The 18,004-nt window shown below is 41.4% G+C and overlaps 2 protein-coding genes across 2 annotated transcripts in view; one reads left to right on the forward strand and one right to left on the reverse strand.

Moving 5' to 3' along the window:
* Positions 1-17,671, forward strand: LOC138194034 (phosphatidylserine lipase ABHD16A-like). The gene is made up of 28 exons (XM_069142415.1): positions 1-186; positions 741-1,004; positions 1,320-1,355; positions 1,639-1,974; positions 7,178-7,300; positions 7,530-7,603; positions 7,871-7,897; positions 8,296-8,342; positions 9,118-9,262; positions 9,790-9,846; positions 9,935-10,001; positions 11,250-11,336; positions 11,596-11,681; positions 12,066-12,139; positions 12,320-12,427; positions 12,609-12,723; positions 12,813-12,914; positions 13,032-13,095; positions 13,215-13,264; positions 13,516-13,639; positions 13,764-13,868; positions 13,967-14,030; positions 14,201-14,257; positions 15,740-15,802; positions 15,899-15,975; positions 16,122-16,220; positions 16,330-16,376; positions 16,998-17,671. Exons 1-28 carry the CDS (start codon positions 36-38, stop codon positions 17,079-17,081), a joined length of 2,733 nt encoding a protein of 910 aa, XP_068998516.1. The 5' UTR covers positions 1-35; the 3' UTR covers positions 17,082-17,671.
* Positions 16,997-18,004, reverse strand: part of vars1 (valyl-tRNA synthetase 1) — a 12,791-nt gene continuing 11,783 nt past the window's right edge. Inside the window, exon 29 of the mRNA XM_069142414.1 lies at positions 16,997-17,995. Coding sequence (XP_068998515.1) covers positions 17,927-17,995 — 69 coding nt within the window. The 3' untranslated portion in view covers positions 16,997-17,926. The remainder of the gene's footprint in view (positions 17,996-18,004) is intronic.

Genomic DNA, 18,004 nt, shown 5'->3' on the forward strand with positions numbered 1-18,004 from the left:
AGAAAAAGTTTTCCGGTGGTGCCTCGAAGACTTCCATGCGACTCACTGACCCTAACTTCCAAGACACTGGGGTTTTCTCTCTGGGCTTCCTACCCAAAGTGGAGGACGGCGGTCTCTACTTATGCCTGATAAAGCAACAAGAGAGGAAGCTGAAGGAGAGGATCATCCTCTTAGCTATCCTTACAGGTAGGAAAAAACAACAGGTTATACTGAATGTGAGATTCTTACACCACCTGCGACACAACGCATAGAAACGTCTTGACTTCATACATCACAGTTTTTCTGATTCATTATGTACATTACAGAGCACTGTATACACAACTTGTAATCAAATATTACATAACTGAAAGCTAGTGATTTGCTTGATTGCTAAATTAATGAAAACCTACAAGAAATTATCTTTGGCATAATCACACTTAAATTTTTTTCCCATGGAAATATTATTAATATACTTTCAATTCAAACTGTTTGTGTTGGTAGTTACTCTGTAGCAAAAAAAAAAAATTTCATCCAATTTAATTGAGCTTCACCTCGACCAGATGTAAGAATAAAATGCTGTTTTTGTCTGCTGTAATGACGACGTTCATTTTTGTTACTTCAAATGTATTTTTACTGGTGATACATGTATACTTTTACTAAAGTAAGAATTAAGCCGCAGGGCTTTTCCTAAATGATTTACATTCGCATTCACTCTGAAATTCACCTTGTACTGCTGATTTTCTGTCCTTTCTCATCTCTAGTCAATGTCATACCCGCTGCACCCATTCCTCATCAAAGCACTCTGCAGCTGGTTGCCAGCGTTATTCCAAACTTTGCCATCACCAAAATCATCTGGGTAGCTCCTGGAAGCGTTTCCATAAGGAGTGAGAAAATACTAAACATAGGCACAGTGGCTAAACTGCCACAGGTCCAAAACAGTGACAACGGGGCTTATGTGTGCATGGTTCACCCCTGGAGCAACAGCAGCGCTCTCTTTAATTTCAATGTGGACGTGACTGTCGATGGTGAGACTGACTGGAGGAAGACAAATGTAGAGAGGAGTATAATACGTTTTATGTTGCTTTTATTGATGGTGTGAGTGGGCATCAATGCCAGAAACTCCAGCAACTGCATTATTTATTTAAGAGTAGCTAAAGTTCTTCAAAGTATTTACTTTTACAGACCGGTTTCAAGATTCAAAAGCATACTGTATAGATCTACACCAAGATTCAGCTCGTACTCTTGTGAATATTAGAGTTGCTACATTTATGTATTATTCACAATTTTTTTTTCACCCCTCCCTTCCCCCTATCTCTGTCTTGCTTCCTTTCTCTCCACAGCTGACAAAGTGGCCTCATTCACCAATATAAAACATGGTAAGTAACTCTGAAACACAAGCAGTCTTAAAGTCCTGCGTCAGCAGCTTGCTAATCAGGCAGAACAGAATGCAAGAGCAACTGAAGATGTGACTCTCAGCATATAAGAACGTAATCCCCATTGTTGTAGGAATTTTCCCCCGGTCTCCGTTCCCCTACTCTCTTGCTATTCTGTTTACGCTCCTTGTTTTCATTCACCCTCTTTTAACTCTGAGTTCTCTATCAATATCTCCTCTTGTAGAGTAATGTCTTTATAACTGACTTCCTCCTTCCTTGCCTGCAGGCCCTATGATATCCACTGCCACTCAGGCTCAGACATCCTTCCCTCTGACCTGTCCTACTGTCCAGGGGGACTATGTGCTGCTGTACTGGCTTCCCCCAGACATCAAGGAGAACAGCAGTATGAGGCTGTTGTACCAGTATGACCGCTGGAGGGGCTCCACCTTACGGACCGAGCAAAGCAAGAGACTCCAACTGTCTGGCCCGCCCTACGACGCTGAGGCCGGGAGCTTCTCCTTTCTACTCACCCCTGGGTTGAAAGATGGCGGCCTCTACGTCTGTAAAGTGTCCCTCAATGACAACATCTTTAGCCAGAGGACCCTGCTCAGCGTGCTAAAAGGTAGAGATGAGGATCAGGATGTGGAGACAGTGGAAGGAGGAGGTGGATTAGTACTATTTAAAACAAAGGGAGGGCATGGGTCTATGAGACAAGTGTTGGTTTAATTACAACATTTTGTTTTTGTGTTATATGATCGGCAGGATGTGTACACACAGTTAACCTGATGAATGGCAAATTCACGGAAAAACGTACATAAAGCTTTTATGCTCCTTGAAATAGATTCTAGACAGATTTGTCTTTTTAGCCTGCTGAGGATTTTAACGAGATTCCTCCAGAACATCTTCTCTTATTTGGTCTTTTGATCATAAAGTACTCCATTAATGTTCAGTTGGAATGAGATCATGAAAAGGTCACAAAATATGGCTCACTGACATCCTTTTCATACTCATCCAACCATACCTCTCATGTAACAGTTGGAGGCATCTGCATTTTTTTGTTTCTCTAACCACTTATTCGTTTTTTTTTTTTATTTCTTGCAATAATTTGTCACTTGTCTGTAGTTTATTTAAAGGTGGGAAATATTCTCATTTGCTTTCTAGCTCAGATTTCAAGATAAGATCAAAACTATTTATATGTCTGTGCTTTAAATATATATCTGTAGAGCAGCTAGTAATTAGCATAGCCTTGCACGTAACTAAAATGTGAATTCTGACTCAACTTCAAACTAAACAACATGGCCGACCAAACAACCTCATCAAATCTGTAAACTTTAGACTGTTTCACGTTAGAAAAAAGCCTCAGGTTATATGCTAAGCTAAGTTAATCACCTCTGTTCAAAAGGTCAACACATTGTGCACAGATATGAGTGACATTAGTCCTCTTATTTGACTTTATGCAAGAAGGTGACAAACACATATTTACTAAAATGTCAAACTCTTCTGTTAAACTAAACTATGAGCAACACCGTAGCAAAATATGCACAGTGGCAAGGAGAATAGAGACACTTCCATCTAAAGCTATTTGGAAATCATTTCCTCTGGTAAATTGTCCCTGAGCAAGACATTGAATTCTTTCTGGCTTCACTGCATTGTTCTGACAGATCAACCACTCTGACACTGCAGAATACATGAAAAGAACATTTCCTACAGCCATTGCTAAAATGTCACATTATTAAATGAAGACATTGACTATACTGCTCATAAAAAGGAACATTTATTGATGCATAAATTTTAAGAGAAAAAATTTTAGCAGAGCACCTGTTGATTTTTACGAGTGAGCCTCGGGGAGTTTTCAGCCTTTACAGCAGCACACATTGACGCACACACACTATAGCCAATACACATACAATGCCCTGTCATGGTGGCCTTGGATGGCTTTACTAATCACAGTCCCACTGGCATCCATCACAGGTTTCAAAACATGACCAGTCGATCTGTCACTGTCACTGTCACCCTGCTTCACACATCTGCATCCCTTTCACACACACACACACACACACACACACACACACACACATACACGCATCCACCCCACGCACCAATCATGTGACGCATATATTTTTACCCCACCTCATTATAAGTATCATTATGTATGATTATACCTGCTGCCCTCCCACCAAGGCTGTAGGTGCCCCACACTGATCACACTAATCAAGGCTGAAATGTGTGTGTTTTTGTGTGTGTGTGTGTGTTGAGAGGGGGTCTGTGGAGCTTGATTACATCCAGATGGATTCTCATTTCAGTTTGATGAGACACAAAGCATCAGTCACAGTCAACCAATGCATTAGCAGCAAATCACTTTAATGAATATATATTATTTTGACCCCTCTCTGAATTGTTCTTTGTTTTTCATATCACTTTCCCTTTTCCTCATTACTCCCTATCTGTCCTTGCCCTTTTCTATATTCACACACTACCCTTTAACTCACTTTCTCATCCTGTCTCGCTCCTTTCTCTTCCCTCCTGACTTTCTTTTTCACAAGCTCATCCATCTCTTCATTTGTTTCATCCCTCTTTAACATTTCCCGTTCCTTGTCTTCCCGTGCTCCTCTCCCTTCCCTCCCTGACTGCTCCGTGTCACTTTCACAGTTAAAACCACCCAACATTCCTTGAAGCTGGAGTTGGTTTGCCTGTACTCAGAGCGGTCCCAGGTTCAAAGTGCTGAGTGGAAATACCACAATAAGAGTCGCCGGCTGCACTTGTTGAGCAATTGGCCTGGCAGCATCATCACCATCCTGCCCTTACCCATCACCTCTGATGTAGTAGGGGACTACACCTGCACCCTGAAGCTGAAAAATGGACAGGTCATCTGGGCGACTCAAACTGTCACACTGCCCCCTAAAGGTGGGAGGGGTCGCACGCTATCACAAAGTTCTGCCTGTTTTCTGATATTCATTATTAACAGTAGCTCAGGAGTCCTGGCATACTTCCTTCAACTTGGGAGTGATAATGAACCATGAGTGTGGATAATTCTCAGATTTGTGTTCCATGAAGCGTTCTGTGGTGTATTCAAGCCAACTTCAGGTCAATTCATCTGCCAGTGAGCCTGTGGTTTACAGAAGATAAAGCTCCTGACAGATACCATATGTTATGCTTTCTCAATGCAGGTCACAGTTCAAGACTTCTGTCTTACAAAGAGTTGTGATAATATTCAGCCAAAGAACTCATTCCATTTATGGGCAAATTTTTCATCAGAAATCCTGCTCCATCTTAATACTCAGCTTTTTCTATAGAATATAAAAGCATAACGTCCGTCGTTTTTCTCATCACACTCACCCCGCTGATATGAGAATATAAGAAGACAGGACCTTAGGACATCTCTTCCCACAAAAACTAAATTATTCAAGCTTATTGTATTGGTGGCTGTGGAGGAGCACAGGAGGATGTGACAGCTGAATGGATCCCTTAGCAGAGATGAGTTCAGTCCCCTTATCCCAATACATCACTTGGGTTGAGGGGCCCATAGCTCATCATGATGCACGCTGATGATAGTGCCATAAGAATAATGTACAGGGAGGAAAAGGAGAGGGTGATGAAGACTACAGGAAAGGAAAAGATGCAACAAGATTTTGCCTGATTGGAAAGGTTGGTTTAAGAAATATATATGTGTGTGTGTATGTGAGTGACGTGCTGCTATTTTTTTTTTTTTTTTTTTACAGTGTGTCATGGAGAATTTAGACTGAGCAGAGTGAGAAGTTCCAATAATGTGTTGGATGACCTACATTTACGCTTTTGGAAATTGTCAAGCTGCACAAACACTGCAATCGTGCAAGATCGTGCAAAAATTCATGCTAAATAATGAATAATATGACAATAAACAGTGACAGTTAAGGGTTTAAAAAAAAAAATTTTTTCTAGAAGTCATGCAGAGATAGTCTGATTTTTGCACAGGGTTAAATCTGAGAGAGAACTGAAACAAGTTTTTAATTCACCAAATAACAGATACAGTAAGTCATATTCATCATTTTGCAATATCTAATGCACTGTAAGACAAATCTCAAAGTATAATATGTAGACATTTAAACAACGCTGCATAATAGAATTCCTTTCACTGGTGGAACAGTTCAACGAATGCAAAATTGGAACAATATTTGTGTTCAGCTGCACACAAAATGCTTCAAATGTCAGAATTTTTCTGAAGTCCGTTTCTACTCTGAGTTCGTCTGTCATTTGGAAAACATTCAAGCAGCTCTTTGATCTACCTCCTATCAGCCACCCTACTCTACAGTCGCAATGATATAAATCACCCCCTATCTCATTTGAGATGAAATAGACGAGGTGGGGAGGAAGTGCCAATACTGGAAGGAAATAGGTGAGATAGAAGAAGATGAGAGAAATGTGGGGAAGAGACAGAACGAGAGAGAGAGAGAGAGAGTGGAGATGTGGTAGTGAGAAACTGGGGGCATTCATGCTGCACTTCACTGCACTCAATTACCATAATTCAGGCGTTAAAACTGGCAGAGAACAGTGCAGGTCAGTCTTGGGGTCAGCTCTCACCACAATATTCCATTAGCAACCTCTACACATACTCACCAATCAATTACACCTCACAGAGCACGAAATGATTGATTATTTTGAATCTGGCTCAAAGCTGTGACACCGGGGGTTAAGGTGAAGCACAAGGGTCTTCAAAGAAATTTGTTAAAGGTTCATGAGATGTGAGGGTAAACCTTAATTTTGCAAGGTGTCTATCCATCAGATAAGTTTAAATGCCACAGAAGCCCACTGTATGAATTGTTAACTGATGACAATAATTATATCAGGAGTCTGTTTTGGTAGCTTTGTGGTAATTTTGTGCTTATTAGGCTTCTCTTGTGTAATCCAAAGATATCTGAAAGATCTGATTGCTTTGTGCTGTGAGCACACGGCAACAGAATACTTGTGCAGATACACTAAATTACAACGAGCATCTCCCTCCTCCCTCCCATATCTCTGCATGCCTGTGTTTTGCAAGACTGATGTCATCCTCATTATGCAAACAAACCAGACAAGTTTGATCACGCGCGTGTGTTCTTCCCACAGAATTTGACTAGTACAACAATGAGCTAATGTTGTTCTTATGTAATGTTTGTGATAATCACGCCTTCGCTTTTATCCACCTGTTTTTCGATACTGTATTGATTGGGTTTGCCTGAAAGACCGCTGTTTACATTGTCAGTTTGCCTGCAGGCAGCTTGTTGCCGGAATCAGATATCAAGGGAGTACAGAGAAAAGCAAACTTTAACTACACATACATATTTGGAAAACAAGACGTGGAACAATTAGGATTTGTAGAAACTACTCTGTATGGAAGTCTGACAGCATCTGGTCTCATTGATACTGCTGCTTTTCTTCTTCTCATCCGCATTTCAAATTGACAGCCTTTACTGTCCAGACTGAGGTTCTGTCAGATCAATGTCTACTAAGCTGTTGTACACACTATTCCCTCAGTCTGACAGAGCCTGGATTTCCTCGCCTTCTTCTCCTGCACCCATTGTCTTAGACTGGCAGCAGTATGATGCAAATCCACGTAACATGTTGAGGATATCGTAACTGCTACATATCCTAAAACACAGCTCGAAGTGCACAAGTAAAGAAAAGGTTGCCCCTTTTTGACTTGAACAAAAGAACAAACAGGAGAACAAACAGCAATAACTTCCTTCATGTCATTCAACCTCACACCCTGATAGCACTGCTCGACTTTTATATTAACACTGTTCTTGGAAACATTCATGTTTTTTTTGTTTTTTTTTCTCTCTCACTTTTTTTTTTTTTTCCTTTTGCAGAGAGTGGCAGTGTCACCACCCCCTCCCTGCTCCCTTTTCTCTCTGCTTTATTACTCCTGGTGCCCCTGGTTGCCGCAGCTGTCGGTGTGTTGCTATGGAGACAGAAACACATTTCTGATCGTGGTGAGTCTTCCGGCGTTTTCCTTTTTGACAGCATTTCGTGTTCCGTCCGTCTTTGGCCCCTGTCGGCCGCCACTGAGTGATGTGGGCCGTGACATCCTCTGGGGTTGATGTAATGAATCTGCCCCCCACCCCCCGCCTCCACCTCTTCTCTCCCTCCCTCTGCAATTGAGTGTGTGTGCATGTGGATGTGTGTGTGATCATGTACAGGTAACTATCTCTCTGTACCCAGGTATTGAGCAGTCTCTGTCTGTCCATTCTGGTGAAGCAGAGAACATCTATGAGAATCCTGACGATATCAGACAGGTGATGAATTCAAACGTTTTCAAGAAATAACCTCTGATGAATTTCCCCTCCTCATCTTTTCCTCTACCCTCGTCTTCCCTCTAATATTTGGCACTCATACTCTTTTCTTTTTTTTCTCTCTCTCATCCTCCCCTCCACTTTACTGTCTTGTCTCCATAGTGCTCTTTTTTATGTTTTTGCTTCCCTCCTTTGTTTCTCTGTTTCCTCCCTCTCTGCCACTTGTTGTTCATTAAACTGTTTTCTACCACTCTCCTCCCTTCTCAACAGCCTCCTCCCCAGGGCTCAGTCTACATGGTGAGTTATTGTGTGGTCCCCTGAGCGTGCGCGCGCACACACACACACACACACACACACACACACACACACACACACACACACACACACGTGCACGGACATGCTGCATATGTATCTGTGCGTGGAGCTGTTTTGCGCACATGCTCTAGTGCATACAGAGTTTCATTCTCTCTGCAGACTCCCTATAAGCTGTCAGCAGATATGTCTGCCTTCACACTTGCAGTCCTCTCCTCCAGTCTATCAGATAAACCTATCGCTTATCAACTGTCACCCTTACATTAGTGGTATTAACAAATCAATCTCATTACACACAAGAGGGACATAAATCTGGCTTCAGTACCTTTCTTTATCCTTCTCTTCTTTCTTTCTCCCTCCCTCCCTTCTCTCCTTTTTGCCAGGATTTGAAGCCAAGAGGAGGGGATGATGTTTATAAGGAACTGGAGCGGTAAGCAAAAGAAATCTTGCATCACCTGTGCGTGCTTTTGTATTTTGAGCTCCATATGTGTGTGTGTGTGTGTGTGTGTGTGTGTGTGTGTGTGTGTGTGTGTGTGTGTGTGTGTGTGTGTGTGTGTTTGCTTGCACTGTCACTCATCTGCCCCTCACATTCTTCTCACACTCACCAATCACGCTGGCCTGAACATCACTCTGACACTGTGGCATAATATCACGCCATGCGCTGACAGGCAGCACTCTTTCACCCGTGTGTTGTTGGTGCGTGGGCTGTCTGTGTTGGTGTTTAAGGAAGAATGAAAGAGATTGGGGGACGGGACATTTTTGTTTGAGTTTGTGTTTACGCTGTGTTTTCAGATACGAGCAGTGTCAGAGCTGATCACCTACCCACATCTCATCCTCATCCAGCTGTCATATCCGCTCAGTTCCCAGCTGCAGCAGAAGGGCTTTATAAACAGAAGTAACAACTGAATGTCACAGTTGGGACTTGAGGAAAAACTTTCGAGCTTCAGGGAAATGCTGCTCAATGTTTTTTTCTTATAGTCTAAGCTATTGCTCTTTAGAAGCTGTGAAGGGGGAAGACTTTCTCAAAAAGATCTAAACCTTGTCTCAAATGTAGGGCACGTCATATGTCATATTGTCTTTTCGCAGGTTTCCTTGATATTTCTTATGGATTTGTGAATTATAAACAACCTAAATAAAGTTTTTGTCTGTAACGTTGCCTGTCTCCACTTTTGTCCATCAAATTGCTGAGCGCGTTCGCGTTTCAGATTTCTGGTCAGTGCAGGCTTCCGTAATCGTCGTAGTGGAAGAATGGCCGGCTGGATGTGGCTCCGCTGTGTCTTAGGGCCTCATCTGCAACGAATTCACCGTTCACCGGACCAGTCTCGACTTGAGGGCAGGTCGGGGAGGAGGGTAGGCATGTCTACAATATTTTGCATTTGTATTAGAGCCGCCGAGTGCGAAAAATCTACCCATATTTAATTACTCCGCTGCTGCGGGGCTCCGGCAGCGGCCCGGAAGTGTCCGGCTGTTTGTTATTGAAACCCTGCAGTCACTGCTGATGACAGGCTGCAAATGAATGAAATGACAGGCTCGAAAACGGCACACATTACTTTGTCTTTTCCTGTTTTGGTGTCACAGTATCGTTTTTAAGTCGCGGCTTAATACAGCAGTTGGTTTTCCGTTATATTAAAGTGGCTGTGCTAACGCTAGCCGGGAAACAGAAGTTAAAAAGGAGAAGAAAGAAACCGAACGGAAAATAAATAATGAGAATATCAAACTTTAAAAAAAACAAACAAACACAGTATATAGTTAAATAACACTTGACCCTCCCTCTTTAAACGATACTAGCTAAGCTAACGTTTTGCTAATCCATCTGAGAGGCAGCAGTGCTCATGTTGTTCACTACATTTCTGTTTTTGTTTTTTTTTTCTTGCCAGGGATGGAACTACCAACCGAGAAGTGTGGAAAAACACACCGACAGCATTCTTGGTTGGGTCAGTATTATACTCCGACTAATTAACTGGGAAGAAAAGTGGGTTATAAGTGGGTTAGTGGATTCAAGTGTACGTTTCCTACCTGCAGGCTTCAACGCTGTGGTCCCTGTCCTACTACAGCTCTCCTCTTCTTCTCTGCTATCTTTACAGGAAAGGTGAGTTGAATTGTGTTTGGTTTGAAACACGAGGAGAACGAGCTCTTCTGTACTCTTTTACTGCAGTTGTGACCAGAGTGGAAATTATTAAGGAGGTAACTGGAGATTAACCAGGAACACGTTTTGATGAGTCTCTTATGAAGGAATAGACATCAACATGATCTGGTTTCCGCTTCTTCAGTCTTGAGGATTTGCTGCTTTTCTCCATGTTGCATTTTTGTAAATTCAATTTGTTTGGGACGTTTGACGCCTTAATTGTGAGAAATCATCATATGAGTTGATGTTCCAAAGGGGGTTAGTCTTGGTTTTATAACAGACACACTCAACAAGTGTTGAACAATCATTCAATTAATGTGGAATTGAATAATTAGTTATTTAGTTAATACCCGTGCAGGGTGATCTATTTGGACAAAATTCAATATCGATATTTTTGACCAAATACGTCAGTATCAATATTGCAACAATCTTGTAGGTATGACTACAGGTCCTCTATAAAATATTTACACAATCAAAATTTTGATTAATTATCATCACTAATGTGAATTGTGGGTAAAGAGAAATCATAAAACAGCTAAAATAGTCTATTGGGTTCAGAAATATATATCACATTACTGTAATCCAGCCTCAAAGTCCAGGAAAATACAACACTTGTGTCTTATCACAATATTATTATATCCAAAATTTAGACGATACCTAATGTCAAATTGCAACACGATAAAATATCACAATATCGCCCAGATTAATATCATGACATGACAACTCTGTCTCTTGTAAAAGGTCTCAGCTACTGCAGCTATTTTGATGTCCTGATAGTGCCTTCATACTCGCAAAACACAAGCTTGATTTCCTTTTAGTAGAGGTCTCTCTCAAAAGGCTTTGACAGTGACATATGTGAAAATATGTATTTCTTTCTTAATGACACTTTGCCTTTGACTGAGGAAGAAAAAATACCACCGGGGTGATGATCTTGGGAATTGCTGGTCTCCTTCAAGTGGGATTAATATAAACTTAATCAACTGAATCATCCAGTGAGACTCTGCATCAATAGAAATTAATTGCTTGAGGTTGTGTGCTCGTCCTTGGTGTACAGCATAATTGAGCTTCTGATATTGATTTATGCACATGGTTGCAGGGTAGCTGTCAGACTGTGAATCTTTTTATTGGTGCCTGTTAATGAGTCTTGAGTCTGGAAGCGAAATGTGAGGTGGTTGTGGATGTCTGTGTCACTGTTACTTTGTTCATTTTCAGGCTACATCTGCAGCAGTAAGTTGGTTCCAGTGAGTCAATATGTGGGAACCATGCTGGTGTGTCTTCTTGGAGTGGCCTGTCTTCGAGGTGAGGCTACTGATTTTAACTGGCTGCCAGCCAATGACTAATTCAAGTCATTCATCTGGAGATATCACAACATATTATGCTGTATATGCAGCATGACAATTAGAGTTCATTACCACTGAAACAGCTGAACAAGGCCTACACCCACAAAGCATACTAAACACACCCTTGAGGCTTTGAAGCAAAAGGTTGTCTGTATCTCACGTACGTTTCTCTGTGTCTTTCCTCCTGCTTCCTTTTCCTCTGTCCATTTCTCTTCAAGGCTGGGGGAGATGGAAAAACTCAGAGTATCTTCAGTTTATCTCAATTCTTGAAGAAACAAAGAAGAATCACACACCAGCAAACAAGGTGAGCTCATTGCAACTTAAATGCACAGTATGTAGTTTCTCCGGTCCCTTCCTCACTCGCTGATGTATCATCTGGTCTTTCCCTTGTTTCCCTGGAAGTTATATAAGGGGTAAAGTGGATATGAGGTGACCTGATGAAACAGACAATTATCCAAGTTAAAATAACAGGGGCAACATTTGCCATATTGTAAGTCCACAACTCAACAAAATACAACATTTGTCTAGTAGCTTTTAGGCATTTCACTGCAGGAAAGTCACACGTTATACCTTTAAGGCAGGCACCTAGTATTTGTACTGTAATGTTTTGGAAATTTAGGGAAACAAATAATTCCTTATTTGTAAGTTTCCATCGGATCTCAAGTCTTTTTTTGTGCTTTCTGAATAGAAAAAACTGAAGGGCTACGACTTTGACTTCTCGCATTGGCCTTCGGATTTCAGCTGGACAGAAGTCAGCAGTCCGTAAGTTCTTGCTCTTGCACTTCATTTCCATTTGCAGTGACCCTCCGCAATACTACTCCCATCAGGGTCAGCTCATTATAAGTACATGCATTCAAATCACTTTGAAGTACATTGGATAAATTCATCCCCTGTATGTGGCGTACCCGTTTCATTGTGAGCCTTTGACCCTGTGTGTGACAGGAAACTGTCCAAAGCTGGAGTTTCTCTCCTGAAACCAGAGCCCAGATTAAGAGGAGCAGCAGACAGCGTGCTCAACTCTGTGCGCACTTTACCATGCCACATCATCAGGTAAATGCAGCTTCTATGCAGCACAGGCTCAGCATGAGTGCAAGACAATGTTACAGATTTGTTAATGGTATCATACTTCAGTGGTAGGCTTCTTATTTCACGCCTCTCCTGTTTTTGTAGGGAAGATATTGCCTATTTTGCTCACAGTTATACCAGTGTCATCATCTGTATTCCTCTCCAGTTTTCTTATCTCCCACTCATTTGGGAGGAGGATGCTGTACCCTGGCTCTGTGGGTTTACTGCAGAAAGCCATGAGACCCATGCTGCAGCAAGGCCAGGCGAGGCTCATAGAAGAGGTGAAAAACAAAGACACTTGCTGACTCACTTATACTAAGTGCAATAAATACACATCGTCCTCAAACATTTTTGTCCCACTTTGTTGCAGTTTGACGGCCAAAGGAACAAGCTGGTGGCCTGCGATGGTAATGAGATTGATACCATGTTTGTGGATCGAAGGAGAGATGGCGGACAGCATGGCCAGACTTTGGTAAATGTCTACTCTGCAATAATTTGTCGTTTCGTATGCCTTGGGCTCGTTCCAGGGTCCAACAAAACTCCCTGTCACATCGGTTACATTACAGAGGGTTCTTGAATTCTGCCACAGGTCATCTGCTGTGAGGGGAACGCAGGCTTTTATGAGGTGGGCTGCATGAACACTCCACTGGAGGGTGAGGAGATGCTCTACTTTACAGCAGTCGAGATATTTTGAAATTTTGGGCACACAATTGTGATTGTTCTGAAATAGTTTTCAATTCTAGTTACATTTTGTGTTGATTGTGCGCTGTAGGTGGTTACTCTGTTCTGGGCTGGAACCACCCCGGCTTTGGAGGCAGTACGGTGAGCAGTGTTGTCACATTTTGAACCACAGTTAAAGCTAACCGTATGCAAACAATCAGTGCAGTGGAAAACAACAGTATGCGGAAATTCTGGTTTTAGTTGGGCGTTATTACACAAGAGGGCACGTCCCTTCACATGATTGAAGAGTAGGGAGATTGTAAATCTGTTTTAAAGTTCATAGTTGTTTAGGTAGGTTTAGTCTGCTGTTATTTTAGAAAACATGAATACTGATTTTTGTATCTTTCTTCCAGGGAGTGCCATTTCCCCAGAATGAGGCCAATGCCATGGATGTGGTTATCCAGTATGCCATACACAAACTGGGCTTCCAGCTCACTGACATTGTTGTGTATGCCTGGTCCATAGGCGGATTCACAGGTACACAAAGACATGCACAGCACTTTTTTATGCCAAGCGTGACTTAATGAACCTTCCACCTGGTTCTCCTCGTCCCTAGTCTTCAGTTTTTGTCCCTCTCTCACCTCTTTATTTTCTTTCTTAGCCAGCTGGGCAGTGATGTCATACCCAGAGATCCAATCATTAGTGTTGGATGCCTCCTTTGACGACCTCCTGCCTCTGGCCCTTAAGGTCATGCCCGACAGCTGGAGTGAGTCCTCGGTGTTAAAAATCAGAAATTCTATCTTTTCATTTGTTTTCAGCAGATAGTTTTGTTCCAGAAGTCGAAGTGTTTTTGTTCTCTTCCAGGACCGTTGGTACAACACACAGTTAGGCAGTACATGAATCTCAACAATGCAGACCAGCTGCTCAAGTGAGTGGGACAGTCTGATTAGAGTGAAACTAATCGTGAAAAGTTAAAGTGTGAATCACTGAACATTATAAAATACATTGGCCAGCCATAAGAAAACTAAAAATATTTTTGGTTGGCATTGCTCATAGTTATGTAGCTGATGATTAATACAACTGCTCCTCTTCCTCCAGATACCAGGGACCAGTCCTGCTAATCAGGAGAACCAGAGATGAGATCATCACCACGACGTAAGTCACCAATGTCCATCCTAAAATGTCTCGCTTTTTATTCGATCAACCAAACTAAATGTAAGCAGAAATCATATAGGGTGCAAAATTATTTGTATTTTTAAGAGATTGTAGCTTCTTTAAATGAAAGTAAAAACCAAAGTGTATTTTTATGCTTCTGTGCCAGTCATAGTCAGAGGCATTATGTTTTCAGGTGGTCCATGACGCACAATGTACTTCCCGAGCTTGTAAATGAGCACCACAAGGAAATTTCTTTCCGTTCACTTAGACTCAAGAATAAAATTCTTAGATTTTGGTGGTCAAACATCAAGTTCACTGACCTCATGTCCGTCCATCTGTCCATCCATCCATCATCATCCATCATCCATTCTTGTGAACGTGATAACTCAGGAAGACCTCGTGAGAATTTCAGATTTGGCATGTATGTTCACTTTGACTCAAGGATAAACTCATTAGATGTTAGCGGTCAAAGGTTAAGGTCAGTTTGCCCTCACGTCTGTCCCATTATTATGAACTTGTTATCTCTGGATCGCCTCCAGGGAATTTATTCAAATGTGGCACAAATGTTCACTTGGACTTCATGTAAACTGAAACTTGACTGGTTGGCAGAGGCATACAACCGCGAGGTGGAAGTTCTAGTTTTCTTTAAGACACCATTTTTCTATAAAACCCAAAATGGAGATTGTTAGAAGTTTATGCTTAATATATGCTGATATTGTTAAATGAGTTTTCACTACACACTTGACTGAGCAGCTATTTTTTTTTTTGCAATGTTCCACAAATCAGAGCTGCACCATACTCCTATATTAACAGCCCAGCCCGTCAATAGTACTGTTGGCAAAACAGCGACTCTCACAATATGTTAAGGAGTAAAGGGTTGGATTCACCCCAAACACATACTGACATATTTCCTCACTTAGCAGTTTGCTTATATTCTGGTTTAATTTGTTGAGGTTATGGGATGACTGTCTGTTTGTGTCACCAAAGCAGTTAACATGAATGCACTGATGCAATAATTCTCCTCTTCTTTATGAAATGCCTTGGTGGAGGCAGCTAGACCGCCTTTACACAGTGACATTTGCAGAAAATATGATTTCATGCACAGTGCGGTAATTGTTTTACTTCAGTTTACCTTGTCACACTACATTAAAGATGAATGGGATTTCATTTGTATTTCTTCCAGCACTGAGAGGTGACACCTTAAAGCAAAGTTGGTCTCTGAAGTCAGTGTCCCTGTTCCTCCGGATAACAATCAGAACATGCTGTTAACAATTTGTACAGCTACTATGTTGTCGGCACAAAGTACTTCCAGATCTCTGAACAGTGATTCCAATGAGACACTTGTGACTGATTTATTTAAATGTGATCTTTCAATTCTGTGAGCACAAGTGAAATTCAATTCCTCCCCATTGTGTCACGGTAAAAAAAGGAATCTCAAATGTATGACACCACATTAACTGTAAGATGTAAACTGTATTACAGCAGGCCAGACGACATCATGTCTAACAGAGGCAACGACCTCCTGCTAAAACTGCTACAGTTCAGGTCGGTCACCTCATTCTCAAACATCATTCTCACTGCTGCAAACACTCAGTGCATTTGAGAGACATATTTAAGTGGTGATGTCATTTTCCTGGCCAGGTATCCCAAAATAATGACAGATGAAGGGATCAGAGTTGTCAGACAGTGGTTGGGAGCCTCCAGTCAATTAGAAGAAGGTAAGAAACTTTGCCTTGTTTATTTAATATTTGAATTATAATTAAACTAAATATATAGGTAATATATATACTTAGTATAATAAATATACTTAGGACACCGATTTCTGATAAAGTGTTTGTAATGCCAGCTCACTCTTGCTCTGCAGCATCTGTGTACAGTGGATATGAAGTGGACGATGACTGGTGTGTGTCTGTGCTGCAGTCCTATCAGGCAGACAGAGATGTTTTGTTTCCATGGAGTGTTGGTAAGCCCCCGGCTCCTTTCACATTTACTGAGCAAATAAACTGCACAAAGTACGACCCACAAATATCAATGTGTTCTTCTACTGTCTGACACGCTCTTAATATTACCAGGTGAAGATATGACTTTAGAGGGCAGGCGGCAGCTGGCTCTTTTCTTGGTAAGGAAGCAATCTATTGTTGCCTAAGCTTTCAGTGTTTACAGCTGTTCTCCTGTGTGGTTTAAAGGGCAGCCACTTGTTGTCTTTATCTTATCTCTCCCAAGTTAAATTTCAGAACATTCTGTTCTTCCCAAGCACCCATACAATGTATAATTTCCTCTTCTCCAAAAAGCCCCATTTTCTAGTTTCAGTTTGGCTTACCTTCCCTCACACTACAGAAAAGAAAAGAAAAAAAAAAATCACATATCACAGCTATTCAGACATCATTACCACCAAGGAACACTTTCCTGATCGCCATAGTAACCAGCTCACCTGTGCTCTCAGGTTGACTGGTGTAATATATTTCGCTGGGCTCAGCTTATTGAAGTCATTTAACATCAAACAAGAGGAGTGCCATCAATTACAGCTAATGCTATGCTTTTCCTCCCCTGGTAATGTCTTCTAAATTAGGCTTTATTCACCTCCTGTGTAAACCCTCAAGAGATGGGAGAGATTTGTTAGGCACCAAGCCAGACAGACCGAACCTAATATAATAAAGTTTTGCACTTTTTGTTCATTGCCCTCCCACACCTCTCATTCTCCATTCCTCCTCCATCCCCCGCTGTCTTTTCTGTCCCCAAGGCACGGAAGTACATGCGAAACTTTGAAACGACACACTGCACTCCTCTCCCTGCTGCCGAGTTCCACTCACCCTGGAGACTGTAGAGAAAAAGGATGGATGGGTGACTAAGGGGAAACGAACAGCAGAGGATTTGGATGGCTGGTGGTCAAAGTGTGCTCCTGGCATAGTGTGAATGTACTACTGTGATTTTGTTTGATTTTTTTTTTTTTTTTTTCCAAGACAGATTTGTTGTCATGTCGTGTTGCTGTGGTGGAATCTGGAAAAGATCTGGTCACCTACCCTCCCCGCCAAAAACCTGTAAAATATGGTCCATCTTTTCTGTTAAGGTTTATGTTTAGTCATACTTTTCAGTGTTTCTCTTCAAAAAAAAGAAAAAAAAAAAAAGGATGCATTTTAAGTAAGTGCACAAGCCATTACTCACTCCTTCCATTATGTCCTCTTTGGCTGTATTTGTAAAGCAACTATACATACAAATACATTGCTCTCATTTAATCATATAATAAGACATAATGCAGTCAGGTCAGAGCAACTTTAATCTTTAAAAATGCAGCCAAAGTGTTGAAGCCTTTCAGGTTTGTTTCTTTTTTTGTTGGCACTGTCTTTCTTGACAAAGCTGTATCCTAAAATGATGCTTTTAAATATTCTATTAAATCTGCAGAGTCAAAAAAAAAAACCTGACAAAGGGATATAATTCTTTTGTTCATTATATGATACAAGTGTTCACCAAATTGCACAGATATTCAAGAGACTTAGATTAATAGATTGCTGCAGAACAGCTCATCCCTGAAGAGTATTGTCTGTTATAAGAGCTTTATTGAATTTCCTCCATACTGTAATCAGTTTGAAAAATGAATATGAAAATTAACACAATGACATGGGTGGATGGGGGGGGACGTAAATCCTGATTAATATAACATTAAGGGGAAAGTTACATCATTTTCCTGAAGTTGTCCACGGCTTCTTTCACTTTCTCGAGTTCAGTTTGGCTCTGCCGTAGCTGTGGAGA

The sequence above is a fragment of the Embiotoca jacksoni genome, unplaced genomic scaffold (genome assembly GCF_022577435.1).
Source record: "Embiotoca jacksoni isolate LCO1_2020_lvr unplaced genomic scaffold, fEmbJac1.0.p SCAF_11, whole genome shotgun sequence".
Classification (NCBI taxonomy): domain Eukaryota; kingdom Metazoa; phylum Chordata; class Actinopteri; family Embiotocidae; genus Embiotoca; species Embiotoca jacksoni.